We start from the raw sequence: 19,409 nt of genomic DNA, 5'->3' as shown, positions 1-19,409 counted from the left end.
AGACCGCTCTATCATGAAATTGAGGCTGAGCATTGAGTCAGAGCCTTTGCTGTTGATGAACAGATAACCAGCTATTTATAGAGCACAATAACAAAACTATATGTCATATTTTCGTATCAACACAGCATGTGTTGCTCTTATAAACATCTCCTCAGGGGAATGTAAACAATTTTAACAACACAACCACATAAGGGAACACTTAAAAGTGCTTGGATTTCATTTCAAGTTATAATTCTTTTACTTTACCACAAAAAAAAAAAAGTGAATTTATCTGTCCTGTGTGTGGATATCACAAAGTTACTTTAAACATAAAGCAGCTCCAAAAACGCTTTAAAATGTCATTGCGTTAGATGATAAAACATCAAACCTTTTCTCCGAACTAACTTCACTTTGCTGAGACATTTTTGCAATGACTGTTGATGTCAGGTGATTTTTTTTAGCACATGTTCGAAGTCAGATGTCTCCACACAGCTGTCCTAGCAGACTAACCAGGTGCAGTTCATCGCGTTAACTATCTAATGACATCTGAAAAAACAAACGTTTGTTGGAGGTGGTTCACACAAAACGCCTTTTGGCGTTCCACTGTGCTTCTTTTCAATCGTTTTTTCACTGTATCATGTAAACAAGATGCGCAACACAACAAGCCCGTACGAGTTCGACGTCTTGCGCATGCGCATTGCGCACGACGTTTTTAAGATGCCGTGCCTGTAAATAACTTTCAGAAACGTATCTCGAGATCCTGCGTTGTTTTTAATTCCGCTGCGCTCCTTTTTTAATTATATTTATATGTAACGTTAAAATGCCAAAGACGGGCATGTTTTATATTTTTATACCCAGGAGTGCAGAGTAATGACGCAATCAAGTCAAGAACGCGTTTTGAACGTCCCAATATACATTTTATTATATACTTGTGATTAAGTGTCCAAATACTTTTTCCGGTAAATACTACTAAAATAATATATTAGCAGGCAAAGTAGTAAACTACTCAGAAGTTGCTAGTAAATTTCACTAGCTACTTACAAACAAACGAAAAAGTAACACTTACAGAATTATAAATTCATCCAAGATGTCTGTCTTTCTGTCAAAAGAAATTAAGGTTTTTGAGGAAAGCTAAAGGATTTTCCTCTATAGTGGACTTAAATGGTGGCAACTGGGTTGAAGGTCCAAACTGCATTTCAGTGCCACTACAAAGGGCTCCACCCAGCCTTATCTAGCGAAACTATTGGCCATTTTGTAAAATAAATTAAAATGTATATACTTTTTAACCACAAATGCTCATCCTGCACTAGCTTGACATCACGCACGCGTGTCACAGGCGGAAGTACTGACCCAGTGTTTACAAAGCGAAAGTGCAAAAAATGCCCTTTAGAAAAAAAGTAAAACAACAATGTAGGGCGATTTTTGAAGCTGGAGTAGAAAATGAGATGGCGTTTTTTGCCATGCCCTACCTTTTTGAACCGAAAAACACAGATGACGAAGTAACCACACACGACTTTCCAACTTGATTACATAATGCACGAAGATGCGCATCGCAGAGCTACTGCAAGACGAGCATTTGTGGTTTAAAAAAAGTTATATAAATTTGTCTTTTATTAGAAAACGACTAATCGTTTTGCTAGATAAGACCATTATTCCTCAGCTGGGATCATGTAGAGCCCTTAGAAGATGCACTGAAGCTACAATTTAGACTTTTAACCCTTTGGCCACCTTTGAAGTCCAATATATGGTGAAAAATCCTGAAATATTTCCCCCCAAAAAGCCTTCATTTCTTTTCAGCTGGAGAAAGAATGACATATGGGTAAGTAAATTATCAGGTAATTTATACTCTGGAAGTGAACTAATCTCTTAAACATATATATTTTTTTGAAGTTAGTTTAGTTTTACACATTTACAAGCTCTGTTGCACTATATTGTTTACATGGTTTGCACTCTCTACCATGTGCCCTTACTTGTATATTGTATTTTTCATTTTATATATTATATGTTTATTTATATTTATTCGTATTTTTTAAATTCTACCTTTGTATTTAATGTTACTTGTATGCACCATGGGTCTGAGAGTAACGCAATTTCAATTCTCTGTATGTCCTGTACATGTGGCAGAATTGACAATAAAGTTGACTTTATTGTTTTTTTATTGGATTTTTTTTGTCTATATGAAGCAGAAAGACTGAAAGAGTGTTATCTTGTAAAATGCAGTCCAAAAATCATTGTTTAATGTACAATTGATGTTACAGAGTACAGTAGTAAATACTTTGGATGCCATGCTTTATTTCAGTGCTGCCATCGGAAGCATTTCTAGCTCTTCATCAGTAGGCCTACTGGAGCATAGAGTATTTAATACTCTCTTTTTGAAACTGTTTTGGATATATGAATATAAATAGTGAATCACAAACAGTTGTCACCTGTACCCAGTACGAAACATGTAGTGATGCTTCCGGCTGCCATCCTGTTTATTAGCTGTATGTATGAAATAGAAACACTGGTAAGACCTAGTCTGTGCACGTGTTACTTGTTTCCAAAGTAAACTTTCAGTTACTACACAGAGAGGATCATACTGTACTGTACTGGAGCGCTGTGCTCTTTATTTGAAGGCCAAACATTCTAGCTTGAGAGCACTTGTATTGTAAACTTGAACAGCTCCTTGTTTGGTGTGCCAGAGACAGGCTGTTTGTCATGACCTGAGCTACATCAAACCTAGGAAACCCTAACACCCGAAAATCCTTCTCTAACTCATGCTGTCACATCATGTACCCAACTCTAATAATGAAAGGGGTCGGTCGTCCAAATATGAAAATTCTGTCATTTATTTACCCTCATGTTGTTCCAAAAGTCAAGGGGGTTGGAACAACATGAGAGTGAGTACATGATGATGTTGGGCAGACTGTGCTTTTAACTTTGAGCAGATTGGCATAGATGTTAAAGGAGTAGTTCACTTTCAGAACACAAATTTACAGATATTGTACTCACCCCCTTGTCATCCAAGATGTTCATGTTATTCTTTCTTAAGTCGTAAGGAAATTATGTTTTTTGAGGAAAACATTTCAGGATTTCTCTCCATATAATGGACTTCTATGGTGCCCTGAGTTTGAACTTCCAAAATGCAGCTTCAAAGGGCTCTAAACCATCACAGCCAAGGAAACAAGGGTCTTATCTAGCAAAAGGATCGGTTATTTTCTAAAAAAAAAAAAAAAAATTACAATTGATATACTTTTTAAACTCAAATGCTTGTCTTGTCTAGCTCTGTGTAGAGATTAGAAAGTATAAAAATTGTAAATGTTTTTAGAAAATAACCGTTCGTTTCACTAGATAAGACCCTTCTTCCTCGGCTGGGGTCATTTAGACCCCTTTGAATCTGCATTTTGGAAGTTCACACTCGGGGGCATCATAGAAGTCCATTATATGGAGAGAAATCCTGAAATGTTTTCCTCAAAAAACATAATTTCTTTACGACTGAAGAAAGAAAGACATGAACATCTTGGATGACAAGGGGGTGAGTACATTATCTGTAAATTTGTGTTCTGAAAGTGAACTACTCCTTTAATTAGGCTTTGCGCTGTATTCCCAGATATATTTGTAAGTGCTTAAAAGAGCAAGAATTTGCTCCATTAAAAACAAATGCTGGAGTCTAGACAGAAACCCCTGCCTCCTGTGAGGAGGCTGGATGGCTCTGATTCTTTCTCTGGGACAGCAACTCAGACTGGCTCCTTACTGACCCTCTGTTTACTTTGTCGCCATGGCAGCAGGAGGGACAACTCCAGGACACCATGTGGCTGTTTATAGACGGTCTGCAGGGACTAGATTGCTAGCAGAAGGATGACGTCCGGGATGGCACGATTGTCCCATGCACTTACGGAGATTGTGAATCCCAGTCTGATGAAAATATTAAAAGCCATAGAATTTATTTACGAACTGTTCCACAGAGAAAGAAAAGACAAAGACTTTAAAATCAATGACTGCTTTTACTTTTTGGAAAGTCTAATCAGACATTTTTTGTTTATTAGTCAGTGGGACAAAACCAGATGACCAGCAGCAATGGTTTAGGACTGCATGTCAGTGATGTTTTTCGCTTTTATCCAATCAGAATCCTTCACACACTCTAGCACCAAACATAATGTTCAGTCAGTGGCAGATAGGTTTAATTTACTGAACATATCACAGTGTTCTGTAACTGTATAAACATTTGCTCCTCAATCGTGCATTATTAAATATAACAAATACCCACGTCATTACATAAACTACATGTGGTAAAGTTATGCACCAGGAACAGCACAGTTCACTTCTGATTAGCTAGTGCTTAAGAAAGGAAGACTGTCTGCCAACTCTTAGCTAAACCACAGTGGAGATCTCTAGGAGTCTCGATAGTTCACAGAGCCACCAGAGCGGCATGGTGTTAATAAATTCTCAATCTGGTACAATAGTACGTTTGCACTGATGAGCAGTTCTTAACGAAACAACACGCGCAGGTTGTTACTGGTATATTAAGCACATTGACAGACACAGAGACTGCATAATTCCATGAGGTATAATATTGCCTAAATTACATATATTATTGGTTCGTGTTTCTATTGACTGACACATTTACATTTCTTGCTTTACTGACTGGAATAAAACTGTTAATCATACAGTCTCACAGGAAGAAGATTGAAACGCTGCATATTTTGAAAGAATAATCACTGTGCTCAACAGGTCGAAGACATAGAAAGTGAACAATTAACAATATATTAAGTATATCATAATGAAAAACGTTTGCTGAATGATCAAATAAACAAAAATAGATTTTACGTACATTTCCTCACTCCAACTGAACCAATCCGAAGGCGACATATACAAAATACATGGCTGCCAATTGCAGTTTAGTAATTATGACATCATGTGCTCGTCTTATTGGCCATAAATAGATAAAGACAGTGTGTAAACCAAAAGTGATGTGCAAGGTCACCCAGTACAGAAATATTAATAATAGGCAGTAGAGGCAGTCTGTTTAACTCTGGTTAACATGCTCGTTTTGCCAAAATGCTTTTTGTTAGGGATATTGCATTCTCAAAAACGTTATCTCTTTAGATTGAAAAATATCAAAACTATTTTTCTCTTATCTGTAAAATCCTTCAAATGCTCAAAGGAATGTCTGGAGGAAGAACGTAGAGCCCTAGAAAACCGGAGGTCATTCTTCTGAACCAGAAAGTTAATAACATACTGAAAAGATACATGTTGGCAGGACTGGTCATCTGTAATCTCCACTGCCTGACACAAACATGACACTGCAATACTGTTCAGTCTATACAATCTAGATCAGATCAGACATCAGGTCCAGTGCACAAGGGGCACCAGTAGATCATTCCTCACCTACTGTATTTCATCCTCTGTGCCGCTTAATAAATTACAAATAAATAGGGCACTCGATCACTCATTATGTTGAAATCCGTCAGCTTAACTAGAAGGCAAGCGTACTGATTTTTCAACTATGAGAGAAAATGTAGGCAACCAAATGTTTAAAGCATTTACTGAAATTTCTAATTAATGTAATGGATTGAGAATTTAAGCATCAGCGTATTTGAACCAAATGACATAAATGGTGCAATAACCCCTCAAAGGCCATTGACTTTTCATCAGTTTCAACACTTTCTGTCCAACAGGTTGATGACTGGAACATGTCATGCTGATTCCAGCATGTAGCTGTATGGCATTGTCCATTTCTCCACAGTAGATTTAGGACCGTCTGAGATGTGTATTGGAAAAGTCCATTTATAACCGTTTGACGTAGTTCCCAGGAAAGGTTCCAAAAAACTTGGTTCTCCTGGACGTTCCTAAAATTTGAAATATGGAATGAGTCAAACATAAATAATTAAATATCTACATATATGATATATAGATCGACAGACAGACAGTAACAATCTTGTCAGACATACTCAATTCATGACATATTAAAAGACAAATTACTTCCATCCCAAATTAGTTGTAATTCTACAATTTTAAAATGTGCCACTATCTTAGGCTTTGCCTATTTGTCAGTAAGAATTTTGTATTCATTTAAATCACAATAAAATATAATATGCTCCATTATTATTTTATATATTTTAATATGTACAAGTCAGAATAAGCTGTTGTTGTTTGAATTATTACATACAGTGCCTTGCAAAATTATTCATACCCCTTCATTTTTTTCACATTTTGTTATGTTGCTGCCTTATGTTAAACTACTTTAATTTACTTTTTTTCCCACATCAATCTACACTCCCTACTCCATAATGGCAAAGCAAAAAATAGGTTTTTAACATTTGTGCAAATTTATTAAAAATAAAAAACTGAAAAGATCCCGTTGCATAAGTATTCATACCCTTTTCTGGGACACTCGGAATTTAGCTCAGGAGCATTCATATTGCTTCTAGATGTTACTACACTTGGAGTGGAGTTAAACTGTGGCAAATTCATTTGAATGAGTATGATTTAGAAAGGCACATTTAGAAATGCATATCAGAGCAAAAACCAAGTCTTGAGGTCAAGATAACTGCCTGTAGAGCTCAGTGACAGACTTGCGTTAAGGGAATGATCTAGGGAAGAGTTCAGAAAAAAATCTGCTGCATTGAAGGTTCACAGAAGCATGTAGCCTCCGTTATCCATAATGGAAGATGATTGGAACAACTAGGACTCTAGAAAATGTCTGCCAGCCCCCATCCAAGCTGACAGAGCTTGAGAGGTGAAAAGGTGAGGCAAAGAATGGCAGAAAATTGCCAAATGCAAATGTGCAAAGCTTGTCACATCATACCCAAAAAGACTTGAGGCTGTAAAGGTGCTTCAACTATGTACTGAGTTAAGGGTATGAATACTTATGCAATGCACTTATTTCAGTGTTTTATTTTTAATACATTTGTAAAATTTGCAAATCTGGTTTTTGCTTTGTCATTACTATGGTGTATGGAGGGTAAATTGATGTGAGGAAAAACTAATTTAAAGCAGTTTAACATAATGCTGCAACAAAACAAAATGTGAAAATATGAAGGGGTATGAATACTTTTGCAAGGCACTGTAGATATTGTGTTACACTTAATGAAAATGTAACGTTATTTCAAACCATTTTATTCTCCAAAAAAGTATTTGAAACCTTAACAGTAGACTTTACTTACATTTAATGCGCTCTCTATGGACATAACATCACATTTGTAAATATCTATTGACGTAGACATCTTAACGTCTTTGACCCATCTACGTTTTTTTGTATGTTTCTAACATTATCAAGATGAATTCATTCTGACACAGTTTAACTCTTAAGTTCTCGTCATAGTTTATTCGCATTTTCTAAACTATAGCAAATAAACTGTGATAATGTGAGGAATTCTGAAGGTGTCTGAATACATTTTGGTTTGACTGTAATTCATTTGTGATTATCAAGACTGATTTGTTCTGACACAGTTTAACTCTGAGTTCTTGTCATATTTTATTTGCATTTTCTAAACTATAGCTAATAAACTGTGATAATGTGAGAAATATTAAAGGTGTCTGAATACATTTTGGTTTGACTCTCTTGATGTATTTTTACTCTCCAAACATCAATGGGCTGTTTAAACGGTTGACAGTATTTTTGGTTGGATAACAGCGCCAGCTAGTGGCAAACAGATGAACAACACTAAAACGTTCTTCCCATAGTAACCAGGAACCTGATGAAAATGGAGTTTACAGTCTTACCCACAAACCATCCATCATCACACTTCTCCATGACGTCAACAACATCTCCCTCCTTCAGTTCCAGCTCATCTTCATTTCGTGGCATGTAGGTATACAGGGCTTGAAATCTGTGGGAAGACCGGCACTTTAAGTGTGTTTTCAACATCACGGCTTGTAATACTGACCAAATCCCACAATAGAATAATGTTAGCATAAACATTTTTAATTTTAAAGGGATAGTTCACCTAAAAATGAAAATTCTGTCATTAATTACTCACCCTCATGTCTTTCCAAACCCGTAAGACCTTCATTCATTTTTGAAACACAAATTAAGCTATTTTTGATTAAATCTGAGCACTCTTTGACCCTGCATAAACAGCAACGTTACAAATATTAAATTAATTTTTGTTTTCTTTGTGCACAAAATGTATTCTCATAGCTTCATAAAATTAAGGTTGAACCACTGATGTTATATAGACTATTTTAGCAATGTCTTTACTACCTTTCTGAGCCTTGAACATGGTAGTTGCGTTGCTGTCTATACAGCATCAGCTCTTAGATTTCATCAAAAATTTCTTAATTTGTGTTCCAAAGATGAATGAAGGTCTTACAGGTTTGGGTGAGTTATTAATGACAGAATGTTAATTTTTGGGTGAACTGTTCCTTTAAATTTGTGGATTGGTGATACAGAAAAAGACTTTAAATACTCACGGTTCCCCTGTACCTTGAAGCGGATCATATGCTTGTCTTTGGGACTGGAAAAAAAGAAAACAGGAAAGCCATTTAAATGTTTCCATCTCTCATTCTGCTGTATGTCCATCTGATACTAAGAGTTCCACTGTGCTCGTGGAGAACCATTGATGCAAAGCCTGAGGCCAGACCTGGATCAGCTGTGTATCTGAACCATATAAATGATCAAACTTGCCTAAATGTGATTTAAAAAAAAAGAATTGCAACTTTGTTTTCAAATACGTGTGAGATCCAGGACTACCGCGGCTCAAGTTCTGTTTCTAAGCCATCAAATAACATATTTTCTAAAATATGTTCGATTTGTGGACTTAGAAACGCAAATGCCTTAAATCCTGAAAACGAGGACTGTACTCCCCTTGTTTGGAAGGTAATGTGGGGAATAGGCCGCTTGCCTGGCCCTGGGGAGTACACCTTGTTTAAGCTGTGTACACAGGAAAGATCATTGGGACAGTCCCACGAGTAATCCAGACACTCCAAACACTCTCTATACAAGGCTTAAACCAACACTGCACGAACAAGCCAATCTTCTCAGCTACTTTGAGCCACAAAAACAAAGAGAAAGATTCGGGAAGTCATGCCTGGAAAACCACTTCCAAACACATTTCCAACATGCAAACTAAACTATGTTTTCGCTCTACAGCGATGTTAGAAATTAAATGTTATTTTCTCATCCACAAAATGCACTAATGCATACAGACAGACGGACAAGGCCATGGTGTTAAAGAGAGTATCCCTTATTCATTGACTCAGCATTCCTCCATATTGTACTGATGGAATGATACTGCGTACGGAAGCATCATGTGTCCACACGCTGACACAGATATATGCCAGTATATGTTGTATCATTCCTAATATCATTATATCCAGCTAGAGCAGCGAAAATGGAAAGAATTGCACTCAAAACAGTAAATTCCCAGGTCAAATACTGTGTTGTGCAGGGATTTCCCTTGAGTCAAATGTGCCATTGCCACACAAGGTGCACATACTCCCTACCCTATGAGATGGCGAAAAGTTTTGACCTCTAACAGGCGATCCGCAGGACCTCCTAGACATCACGGGGCTACGAGGGGGCTTACCAACAACCGCAACATCACGCCTTAACACAGGCTGAAAGAACCAGAGCCAGGAGAATCTATGTTATGTGCAGTCACATATGAACACAATTTACAAAAATATACACTCTACTGTTCAAAAATTTGGGGTCAGTATGTTATTTTTCTTTTTCTTTTAAGAAATTAATACTTTTATTCAGCAAGGGTGCATTAAATTGGTCAAAATTAGCATTAAAGAGTTGATTGTTAAAAGCCGTTCCTTTTAACATTCTTTTCACTAAAGAATCCTGATCTGTGAAAACAATGTATCAAACTGTATCAACTGTTTTCTACATTGTTTCTTAAGCAGCAAATCAGCATATTAGAATGATTTCTGAAGGTTTATGTGACATTGAAGACTGGGGTAATGAGGCTGAAAATTCAGCTTTGCAATGAAAGGAATAAATTACATTTAAAACGTAATAAAAAAAGAAAATAGCTCTTTTAAATTGTAATAATATTTCACAATATCACTGTTCTTCCTGTTTCTGATTAAATAAATACGTGACCCTGGCGCACAAAACCAGTCGTAAGTGTCATTTTTGTAATTAAGGTTTATAAATCAGCTGAAAGCTGAATAAATAGGCTTTCCATTGATGGTTTGTTAGAATAAAGCAATATTTGAACATCTGGAATCTGAGGGTGCAAAAAAATCTAAATATTAAGAAATTCAACCTTTAAAGTTATCCAAATGAAGTTGTCAGCTGTATATTACCAATCAAAAATTAAGTTTTCATATATTTATGGTAGGACATTTTCCTTTCTCAATATCCTAATGATTTTTGGCGTAAAAAAGAAAAATCGATAGTTTTGACCACACAATGTATTTTTGCCTATTGCTGCAAATATACTTGTGCTACTTAAAGGTTGTATCAGCGATTTCTAGCCTGAAACATAAAGTGTCAAATTCAGCTGAACTTTCTTCACGATCCACTCGCTGACTGCCCCATAAATTGTCTGTGAAAAAACCGCGTCTCTCTGGTCAGCCTAGGGTCCGAGATATGCCAAAAAAACAATCGGCACTACCAACCTTTCCACAGATAAACAAACAGTGTTCCAACCAATCAGCGTCAGGGGTTTGGTGTTGTGGACTTTCCTACTGGTGCAGGGACGTGAGGGAGGCGGAGTGAAAGTCCACAACACCAAACCCCTGACGCTGATTGGTTGGAACACTGTTTGTTTATCTGTGGAAAGGTTGGTAGTGCCGATTGTTTTTTTGGCATATCTCGGACCCTAGGCTGACCAGAGAGACGCGGTTTTTTCACAGACAATTTATGGGGCAGGCAGCGAGTGGATCGTGAAGAAAGTTCAGCTGAATTTGACACTTTATGTTTCAGACTAGAAATTGCTGATACAACCTTTAAGACTGTGTCTTAAGGTTTTGTGGTTCAGGGTCACATATAGCATTGGTGAACACAAAAATCTTACCAAACCTGACTTTTGAATTCAGCATAATATATTTATACAAAAATGGGTTAACATGAGTGAGTAAATATTCTTTGTACTATATGATGTTTGATTAAACAAGGTTCAGGAGGAGCACGATCAGATAATCAACCCATTCGGCACAGGTGCAACCTGTTTAACCAATCATTCAATCAGCGCATCCTCTATATATTACCAGCCGTCTTACCTCCATCCAGCGATAGTTTCTTGGCATCCCTCCTCCACCCCTACTCCCCACTTCTAATCTGTTTCGATCCTACACTAGCAGGGGGAGTTCTCTGGTTCCGGCCTGTATTCCGGCCCGGAACCCTTCCCCAGGACAGCACGCCAAAATATGCTTAATACTCGCTCAAGCAGATTAGATGTAAGGGCGAACTCGTGAATTACTCATGGACAAAACTGATTCTTTTTTATCTGAATGTCTTATTATTTACTCCGCTGCCCAAGCATCTGTTATGAACGCTTTGTTTGTTTGTTTGTTCCCATGCCAGTGGACAAAACTAATAGGATAAAGCCCATAAAACTCATTTAAAGGATCCTAGGATTGTGGGGAGTGAATTTAAAAGGGATGGGTGGTGGGGGCTGGGTGATTTAAATATGTCTATGACTTGCTAATAATTAATGTCTCTAAATCCCCATGTAACTGTAATAATTTATTTTATGTCAGACATATGAACTACATTGCTTTGTGTTTCATTTATGAAGCGTGCACACTGTGGTGCAGTAAATCTCTCATGGAAATGCATACCACAAAGATAATGTACTTTAAGTTATATAGGTCACTTTAATAGGGAATGTTAGTGTCTGTATTATGGAGTGGTAAGACTGGGGGAAGGGTGGAGGATGGTGAGCGCTAGTACAGTCACTAACAAGCACCTTGTCTTTACCTTGACCTTTGAGGAGCGGAGGTCCTGTCGAGAGAACAGTTTTGCAGAGGGAGGGGGCGACTGTGAAACCCCGGGTAGTGGGGGGGTGGAGCGCGGGGAAGGGGGAGAGTATTTAGCCGATGAGGGAAGCGTGAAAGGCAATGACATCTGTGAGGACAGGGGAGAGAGACGAGGAGAGGCATTCTGGGAAACATCACCCTGCTGGTGTGAAGACGAAAACAGTTAGGCCTATACATGTTCATCATCCCCTACAGATGCTTCAGGGTTTAAAGGTGAAGTGTGTAACTTTTTGTGACGTTAATGTCACAAGATTTGCCAAAAAACCCTCCAAAACTATTCCCGAAATTCGTTTTTCAGCTGAGGTGGAGAATAGTGCTGGATTAGCAATATTAGTCTTTAGTCTATGCAGTTTTCAGTTGATGAATGAACAAAACTTCACTTAACATCCCTGTAATGTTTACTGTAGTAGGGATGTGCCTGAATCAGAATACAGTGTAAAGGAAATGGCATGTACTACATAACCCCTAAAGGTAATAGAGTGTTTCAGGACGCATAATCAGTTGGCCATATTGGCGACACTGAATGTAAACAATGTCACCTAACCAAACACAACATATTTTACTGATTATTGTTGCAATTATTGTCATGTTTTGGGCTGTGCTGAATGGTCGAGCCATGAAAAACATTTGGAGTACTATAGACTGCCAAAAATTATAACAAATCAAGGAGAAGAGGGCAAAAGACTGTTTGAGGAACAAAATGCGTTTATGATTATCCAAACTGAACCAGGATTTTCAGGGCAAGAATCTTGATCATTTGTGTTTGTTCTTATCATTTCCAGTCAGAAGGTTAAATTTTATGCAATTATTTTAATTAATACGGCTTGCATGTATCTTTACCATCTATTAACTTCAGTTTGTCAAAATATCCTGCTTACAATGTCCTTTTCTATTTGATTTAGCTGGATCCATATGTTTTTTCCATGGTTTGGACAGCATACTTTAGCAGAACATTGTGTTCAGTAGTACATTAACCGTGCAATCCATGCTGTTGTTTACATCCAAGTATCTCCAATATGGCCACACATCTGAGTAACTGACCAAACCATGACGTAAATGCAAACCCTCTATAAATACAAGATGGGAGGAAAATATATATTTCAATGTTTTCTCTCACAATTATATAATTGGGTAATTATACTGTATAAAAATAATATGTGGAGCATTGAAATTTTGAATGCTTTTGAACTGATTTTTACTTTCTACTTTCACTCCGTTGAAGCCACTATTTTTCTGTGCCTTTCCGAATATGGATTCACTATTCAGGCACATCCCTAATTTGTAGTGTGTCTACCATCCAACAATCATTACCGTTGGGTCTGAGTGGAAAGATGGAAATAAAAATGGCTTGTAAATAATGTCAAATGACATTACATTTACCTCAGAAAAGCCATTCAATGACTATAGAGAGGAGCATTTTGCTAAATATATGCACCATATTACATATTAATTGTATTTTTAAGTTAACCTGTTGTCTGCTGCCTTATTTTAATGTGTTTGGATAAATCTGTGATGACACAACCATCATTTAAATGTTTATATTTCAACAACAAAATGGAGTAGGAACATTATAGAGTGTTGATGGTTAAATAAATGTGACCCTGGACTACAAAACCAGTCAGAAGTAGCACTGGTATATTTATAGCAATAGCCAACAATACATTGTATTGGTTTAAAATGATTGATTTTTCTTTCATGCCAAAAATCATTTGGTTATTAAGTAAAGATCATGTTCCATGAAGATATTTTGTAAATTTCCTAACATAAATATATCAAAACTTAATTTTTGATTAGTAATATGCAATGCTAGCCTCATTTAGACAACTTTAAAGGTGATTTTCGCAAACTTTTTGCACCCTCAGATTCCAGATTGTCAAACAGCTGTATCTTGGCCAAACCATACATCAATGGACATCTTATTTGTTCTTAGTTGTTCATCAGATGATATATAAATCTCAGTTTCAAAAATCTGACCTGGTTTTGTGATCCAAGGTCACAAGTGTGATCTTTTAAAATTAAAGTTTAGACTTTATTGTCCATTTTGTCTAAAAAAAAAATAATTTCAGGTTTGGTGTTTCGAAAAAAAAAATAAAAATTAGTGGATCACAGGCAAAAAAAAATAGCTACCAATGAAAACTAAAATCTCCACCCATTTTCTATAGCTTGTTCCAAAAACATTAAATCTTTAGTAATCTAAAAAATTACACATTTCTCCTCTAAGAAAATCTATTTCGGCTGTTCATTTGGTCTGTTTAACCACACAGCGAGCACTACCTCAATATCTGAACCCTCACTATGGGCAGGTTGGACTGGAGTAAATGTATTTGATGTCAGGGGTTCATTTAAGAAGCCGTTGTCTTCATTCGGCTCCTCCTCTATAAACAGCTTGGGAAGCTTTTCAGTAACATCTGGTTCCTGGCGATAAAATCCTTCCTCTTCTTTGAACGAGCCCTTTGATTGGCTGGCCTTAATGATTGACACTAACTCCTCACACAGATCATCCTCTGGGTCTTTAGGTGGAAGAATGTCCAACGGGGATTTGCATGCCTCTAAAACAACCAAGTCAATAGGGCTGAGCAATTTAGGGGGGTCTGTCTTGCCTGGTTTGTGTAGGTCTTTGTGATCTGAGAACAACTGCAGTTCTTTCTCGGCTAAATCTGCTTTTTGGCTGGAGAGGATCTCTATGACGCTGCTAGACCTGGGGCTGGAGTCAAATATGGGTGAGGTGGGCGAAGGAGTGAAGGAGGCAGAGGTGAGGTAGGGCTGAGGTGACGGGCTGGGATCGGGAGACATGTAAGACTTTGGGGAGGTGATGGGAATGAAGTGACCCTCTTTGTGCACAGGAGTGGAGATGTGGGGAGTGAGGGCTGGAGAGCGGCCCAGCATGGAGGAGGCGGGAGAAGGGGAGATGGCAGAATCCAACACTTCATAGTACGGCTGGAAATTGGAAGGGAAAGGAGGAGGTGTGGGGGCAGGGGTTCCTGAAGGAGACAGACCCAGAGTGAGGGCCAACCACTCACTGGTGATGGCCTGGAGGTGTGCGGCTCTCAGTGGACTGGGAAAGGATGAGGAGAGTGGGCGGACAGATGGGGATGGAGAGTTGTAGAGGGGACGCACAGATGACGGCTTAAGAGAAAGAGGGAGAGAGAAATAGAAAGTGATAGTAATGATATACGCTGGAAAAGAAGAGAACTGATGGAAAAGATAATACAAGTGACAGGAGGACAGATGAAAGCTGCAGTGTTATGAGAAAATACTGCCTAGAAAACCATGGTACAAAAACAGCACTTTTATATTCAGCAAATCTACTTAATTCCAGATGATTTAAGCAGTTTATAGCTCTGGGTTTATGTTATGCGTAGATTAATTACTATTTGAATGTAAATAGAAACCTACCCATCATGTAAATTAGATTTCACATAATTTATAGCCATTATGAAAGGCCATTTTCTATATAGAACCCTATAGAAATCACATTATTTTATACAACAGAAACACAGTTAATGTGAACGCTTGTTGCAGTCACAGATGCAGTATGCTTGGTAGAAAATGATTATATGTAATCTGGATTACATACAGATTCCAAAGATCAAGCTCTAATTAGATTAAATTACATTTTAAAATCAGACTAGTTACTTTTTTATGGATTACATGATTACATATTATTTACACGATAGCAATACATTATTCATAATTTATTGATTCTCCCTAATTCTTCTTTTTCATCTTTTAAATGTCCCTTTCTAAATTAGCCTACTACTTATATACATTCAGATAGTCTTCAAGTTTTGTGGACATTCACACAAAACTCATGTCATTATTAGCCAATTACTCAGTTGGCGACACAGCATTTGACCACTGATTTACAAAAATAATTTAGAGATTTTTAGAAGTGTTTCAACGCTGAATTAACTACTGATGAACACAAGGATTTTTATTTGAATGATCACTCTGTAGGTTATTTAACCATGTATTATGTCTTTGAAACGAACTAAACTGCACAAATTCACAAACTTTTTTTGTCATCTGATCCTCTTTCACCCTTATATATTTACTTGAAGTACCCATGAGATTTTAAAATAAATATTTTTATAATTAAGTATCACATTTGCATGTTCATAGTTGTCTGATGTTGGCTATGGTCACATGACATGCAGGCAAACAAATAAAATATTTCATGTTTATAGTACGTTTTTTTAATTTTTATTGATTTTGAAATTATTGATTCAGTTATTAGTTTTTCATTAAACTCATAAGCCCCCATGCAGCTGCTTCACAAACAGCAGTCTAGGAAACCTTGATAATATAATGGTAATATAATGTTTAATGCACTATGCATTTCGTACCATTTGTGTTTTTATGTCAATATGGTACAATATTGTTCTATTTAAAATAATGTGATAAACAAGTTAGGTCAAAAGTAATCTAAAAGCATTCAGAAAGTAGTCTAATTATATTACTTAAAATGTGCAACATAATGGATTACTTTACTAATTACAATTTTTGCCATGCAGTTTGGAATCAGCAACGATTACAATTTGTAAGTAATCTACCCAGCTCTGGTGGGAAACAGGACAAAAGCCATGAGCTACAAGGAAGGATATGGCATAATTAATCATTTTTAGAGCAAGGTAACCGTGATCTTGAATTTCCTCCATTTGTACACAATCTGTCTGACTGCGAGTTGTAGAGTCCAAACTCTTTAGAGGTGGTTTTGTAACTTTTTCTAGCCTGATGAGCAACATCAACTCTTTTTTCCGAGGTCCTCAGTAATCTCCTGTGTTCGTGACATGATTCAATTCCACAAACATGATCAGACTTTGATAGATCCCTGTTCTTTGAATAAAACAGGTCACATTCTGACATTTGATAGTCATTGCACTCATTGAAAACACATCTGCACAGATGGACTCTAATTTCACCTTTAAATTAACTGCTAATCCAAGAGATTCACATACTTTTGCAACGCACAGATATGTAACACTGGATAATTTTTCTCCATAAATAAATGACAAAGAAAATATTTTTCTCTCACTTCTTTGATTGGGTTCTCTTTGTCTACTTTCAGGACTTATATGAAAATCTGATGATGTTTTGGGTCATATTTATGCAGAAATATAGACAATTCCAGAGGGGTCACACGCTTTCAAGCAGCACTGAAACACAACTTACAAACAAAACAAAACTTACCAGCTCCAGTGTATATCTGTTGATTTATTATTTAAAAGTATTTAAAAACTTGCTTAAAAGCTTGTGCTATTGATTTTTAGATTACTGACACTGGTTTGATATTTTGCCTAATGCTAATGCTCTACAGTCGTGGCCAAAAGTTTTGAGAATGACACAAATATTAGTTTTCACAAAGTTTGCTGCTAAACTGCTTTTAGATCTTTGTTTCAGTTGTTTCTGTGATGTACTGAAATATAATTACAAGCACTTCATACGTTTCAAAGGCTTTTATCGACAATTACATGACATTTATGCAGAGTGAGTATTTGCAGTGTTGGCCCTTCTTTTTCAGGACCTCTGCAATTCGACTGGGCATGCTCTCAATCAACTTCTGGGCCAAATCCTGACTGATAGCAACCCATTCTTTCATAATCACTTCTTGGAGTTTGTCAGAATTAGTGGGTTTTTGTTTGTCCACCCGCCTCTTGAGGATTGACCACAAGTTCTCAATGGGATTAAGATCTGGGGAGTTTCCAGGCCATGGACCCAAAATATCAACGTTTTGGTCCCCGAGCCACTTAGTTATCACTTTTGCTTATGGCACGGTGCTCCATCGTGCTGGAAAATGCATTGTTCTTCACCAAACTGTTGTTGGATTGTTGGAAGAAGTTGCTGTTGGAGGGTTTTTTGGTACCATTCTTTATTCATGGCTGTGTTTTTGGGCAAAATTGTGAGTGAGCCCACTCCCTTGGATGAGAAGCAACCCCACACATGAATGGTCTCAGGATGCTTTACTGTTGGCATGACACAGGACTGATGATAGCGCTCACCTTTTCTTCTCCGGACAAGCCTTTTTCCAGATGCCCCAAACAATCAGAAAGAGGCTTCATCGGAGAATATGACTTTGCCCCAGTCCTCAGCAGTCCATTCACCATAATTTTTGCAGAAGATCAATCTGTCCCTGATGTTTTTTTTGGAGAGAAGTGGCTTCTTTGCTGCCCTTCTTGACACCAGGCCATCTTCCAAAAGTCTTGGCCTCACTGTGCGTGCAGATGCGCTCACACCTGCCTGCTGCCATTCCTGAGCAAGCTCTGCACTGGTGGCACTCCGATCCCGCAGCTGAATCCTCTTTAGGAGACGATCCTGGCGCTTGCTGGACTTTCATGGACGGCCTGAAGCCTTCTTAACAATGCAGTGGAAAGTTTTTTTTCGGGATTAAGTTAATTTTCATGGCAAAGAAGGACTATGCAATTCATCTGATCACTCTTCATAACATTCTGGAGTATATTCAAATTGCTATTATAAAAACTTCAGCAGCAACTTTTCCAATTTCCAATATTCATGTTATTCTCAAAACTTTTGGCCACGACTGTAGTGTCTGAAATCTTGATATGGTCAGAGTATTTATTGTAGTACAAAGTTAAATTGCGTTTGCTGCAAAGTTTTCTATAATAATGATACAAAAAATGTCCAGTCCAGTCACATTAGTTCACCTTCACAGAAACTTCTCTTTCAGTAACAGCAGGAGCCGAGCAGCACATGTATAGAACAGCAGGTCAAGTCCACATTTTAATTAGCCTATACTGGATGCTGGCAGGATGTGTGATTAATCTAATTTAATCCTGCTGGACTCGTCTCGTGTGACTGAAGGAATAAGCCTTTACTTCTTTGTTCTTTAGATGGAATTACAACTCAAGGGCATTTAATCTGAATTCAGGCTTATCTTACACAACAAGCCAAAGGTAATCTAAAAATGACAGAGGTTATTTATTTTGGCAGCGGGACAGTTGCCATCTGAGAAAGGATTAATTTTGTACTTGCCACCTTGTTGGCGCTGATAGTACTGTACATGACCTATGGCAATATAAGTAACGTGATATGAATGAGAGGCTTTAGTGCCTCTGACGCCACCGTTTGTCGGCACGGATCATGCATTTAAAGTGTAAGTCAGTATTTACCCAGATAAGATTATACAGTCACTTAACTGGATCAGAGTATGTTTTGTGGATGTACAGTATGTCACCTGAAATTCAGATATCTGTAGTCATCTTGATTTAAACCTCTCAAGTAATATGAAATAAAACGTTAGGTACATTTTTAGTGAAATTGCAGTGGAATTGTGGAAAAGTGGAAAACGTACCCTACTGTTCAGTCTGTCACTGGAGTAGCTAGTTGGTATACTGGGCCCAGGAGGTTGACCGGTACTTTGTACTGAAGTCTTCTTAACAACATCCACATACGAAACAGGAAAAATCCCTTGTTTGTTTGTACCTGGGATTTTACCCTCAAACCAGTTCTTATCCACCTGCCGCAACAGAACAACACGCTCGCCCTGGAAGACACCA

The 19,409-nt window shown here is 37.5% G+C and overlaps 1 protein-coding gene across 2 annotated transcripts in view; it reads right to left on the bottom strand.

The window, feature by feature from the left end:
- Positions 1-3,942: 3,942 nt before the first annotated feature.
- Positions 3,943-19,409, bottom strand: part of sorbs2b (sorbin and SH3 domain containing 2b) — a 75,335-nt gene continuing 59,868 nt past the window's right edge. The window contains exons 23-29 of one of the 2 annotated variants that reach the window (XM_073820064.1): positions 19,205-19,396; positions 14,170-15,021; positions 11,837-12,037; positions 9,406-9,519; positions 8,374-8,417; positions 7,684-7,790; positions 3,943-5,807 (exon numbers count right to left, since the gene is read on the bottom strand). In XM_073820064.1, the coding sequence (XP_073676165.1) occupies positions 5,746-5,807; positions 7,684-7,790; positions 8,374-8,417; positions 9,406-9,519; positions 11,837-12,037; positions 14,170-15,021; positions 19,205-19,396 (1,572 nt within the window). In that variant the 3' untranslated portion in view covers positions 3,943-5,745. The remainder of the gene's footprint in view (positions 5,808-7,683; positions 7,791-8,373; positions 8,418-9,405; positions 9,520-11,836; positions 12,038-14,169; positions 15,022-19,204; positions 19,397-19,409) is intronic. The other variant, XM_073820065.1, reaches the window with a different exon arrangement.

This window comes from Garra rufa, chromosome 16 (assembly GCF_049309525.1).
Source record: "Garra rufa chromosome 16, GarRuf1.0, whole genome shotgun sequence".
NCBI classification, from domain to species: domain Eukaryota; kingdom Metazoa; phylum Chordata; class Actinopteri; order Cypriniformes; family Cyprinidae; genus Garra; species Garra rufa.
Note: the sequence above shows the minus strand (reverse complement) of the source record. Positions and strands in the feature narration are given on the sequence as shown.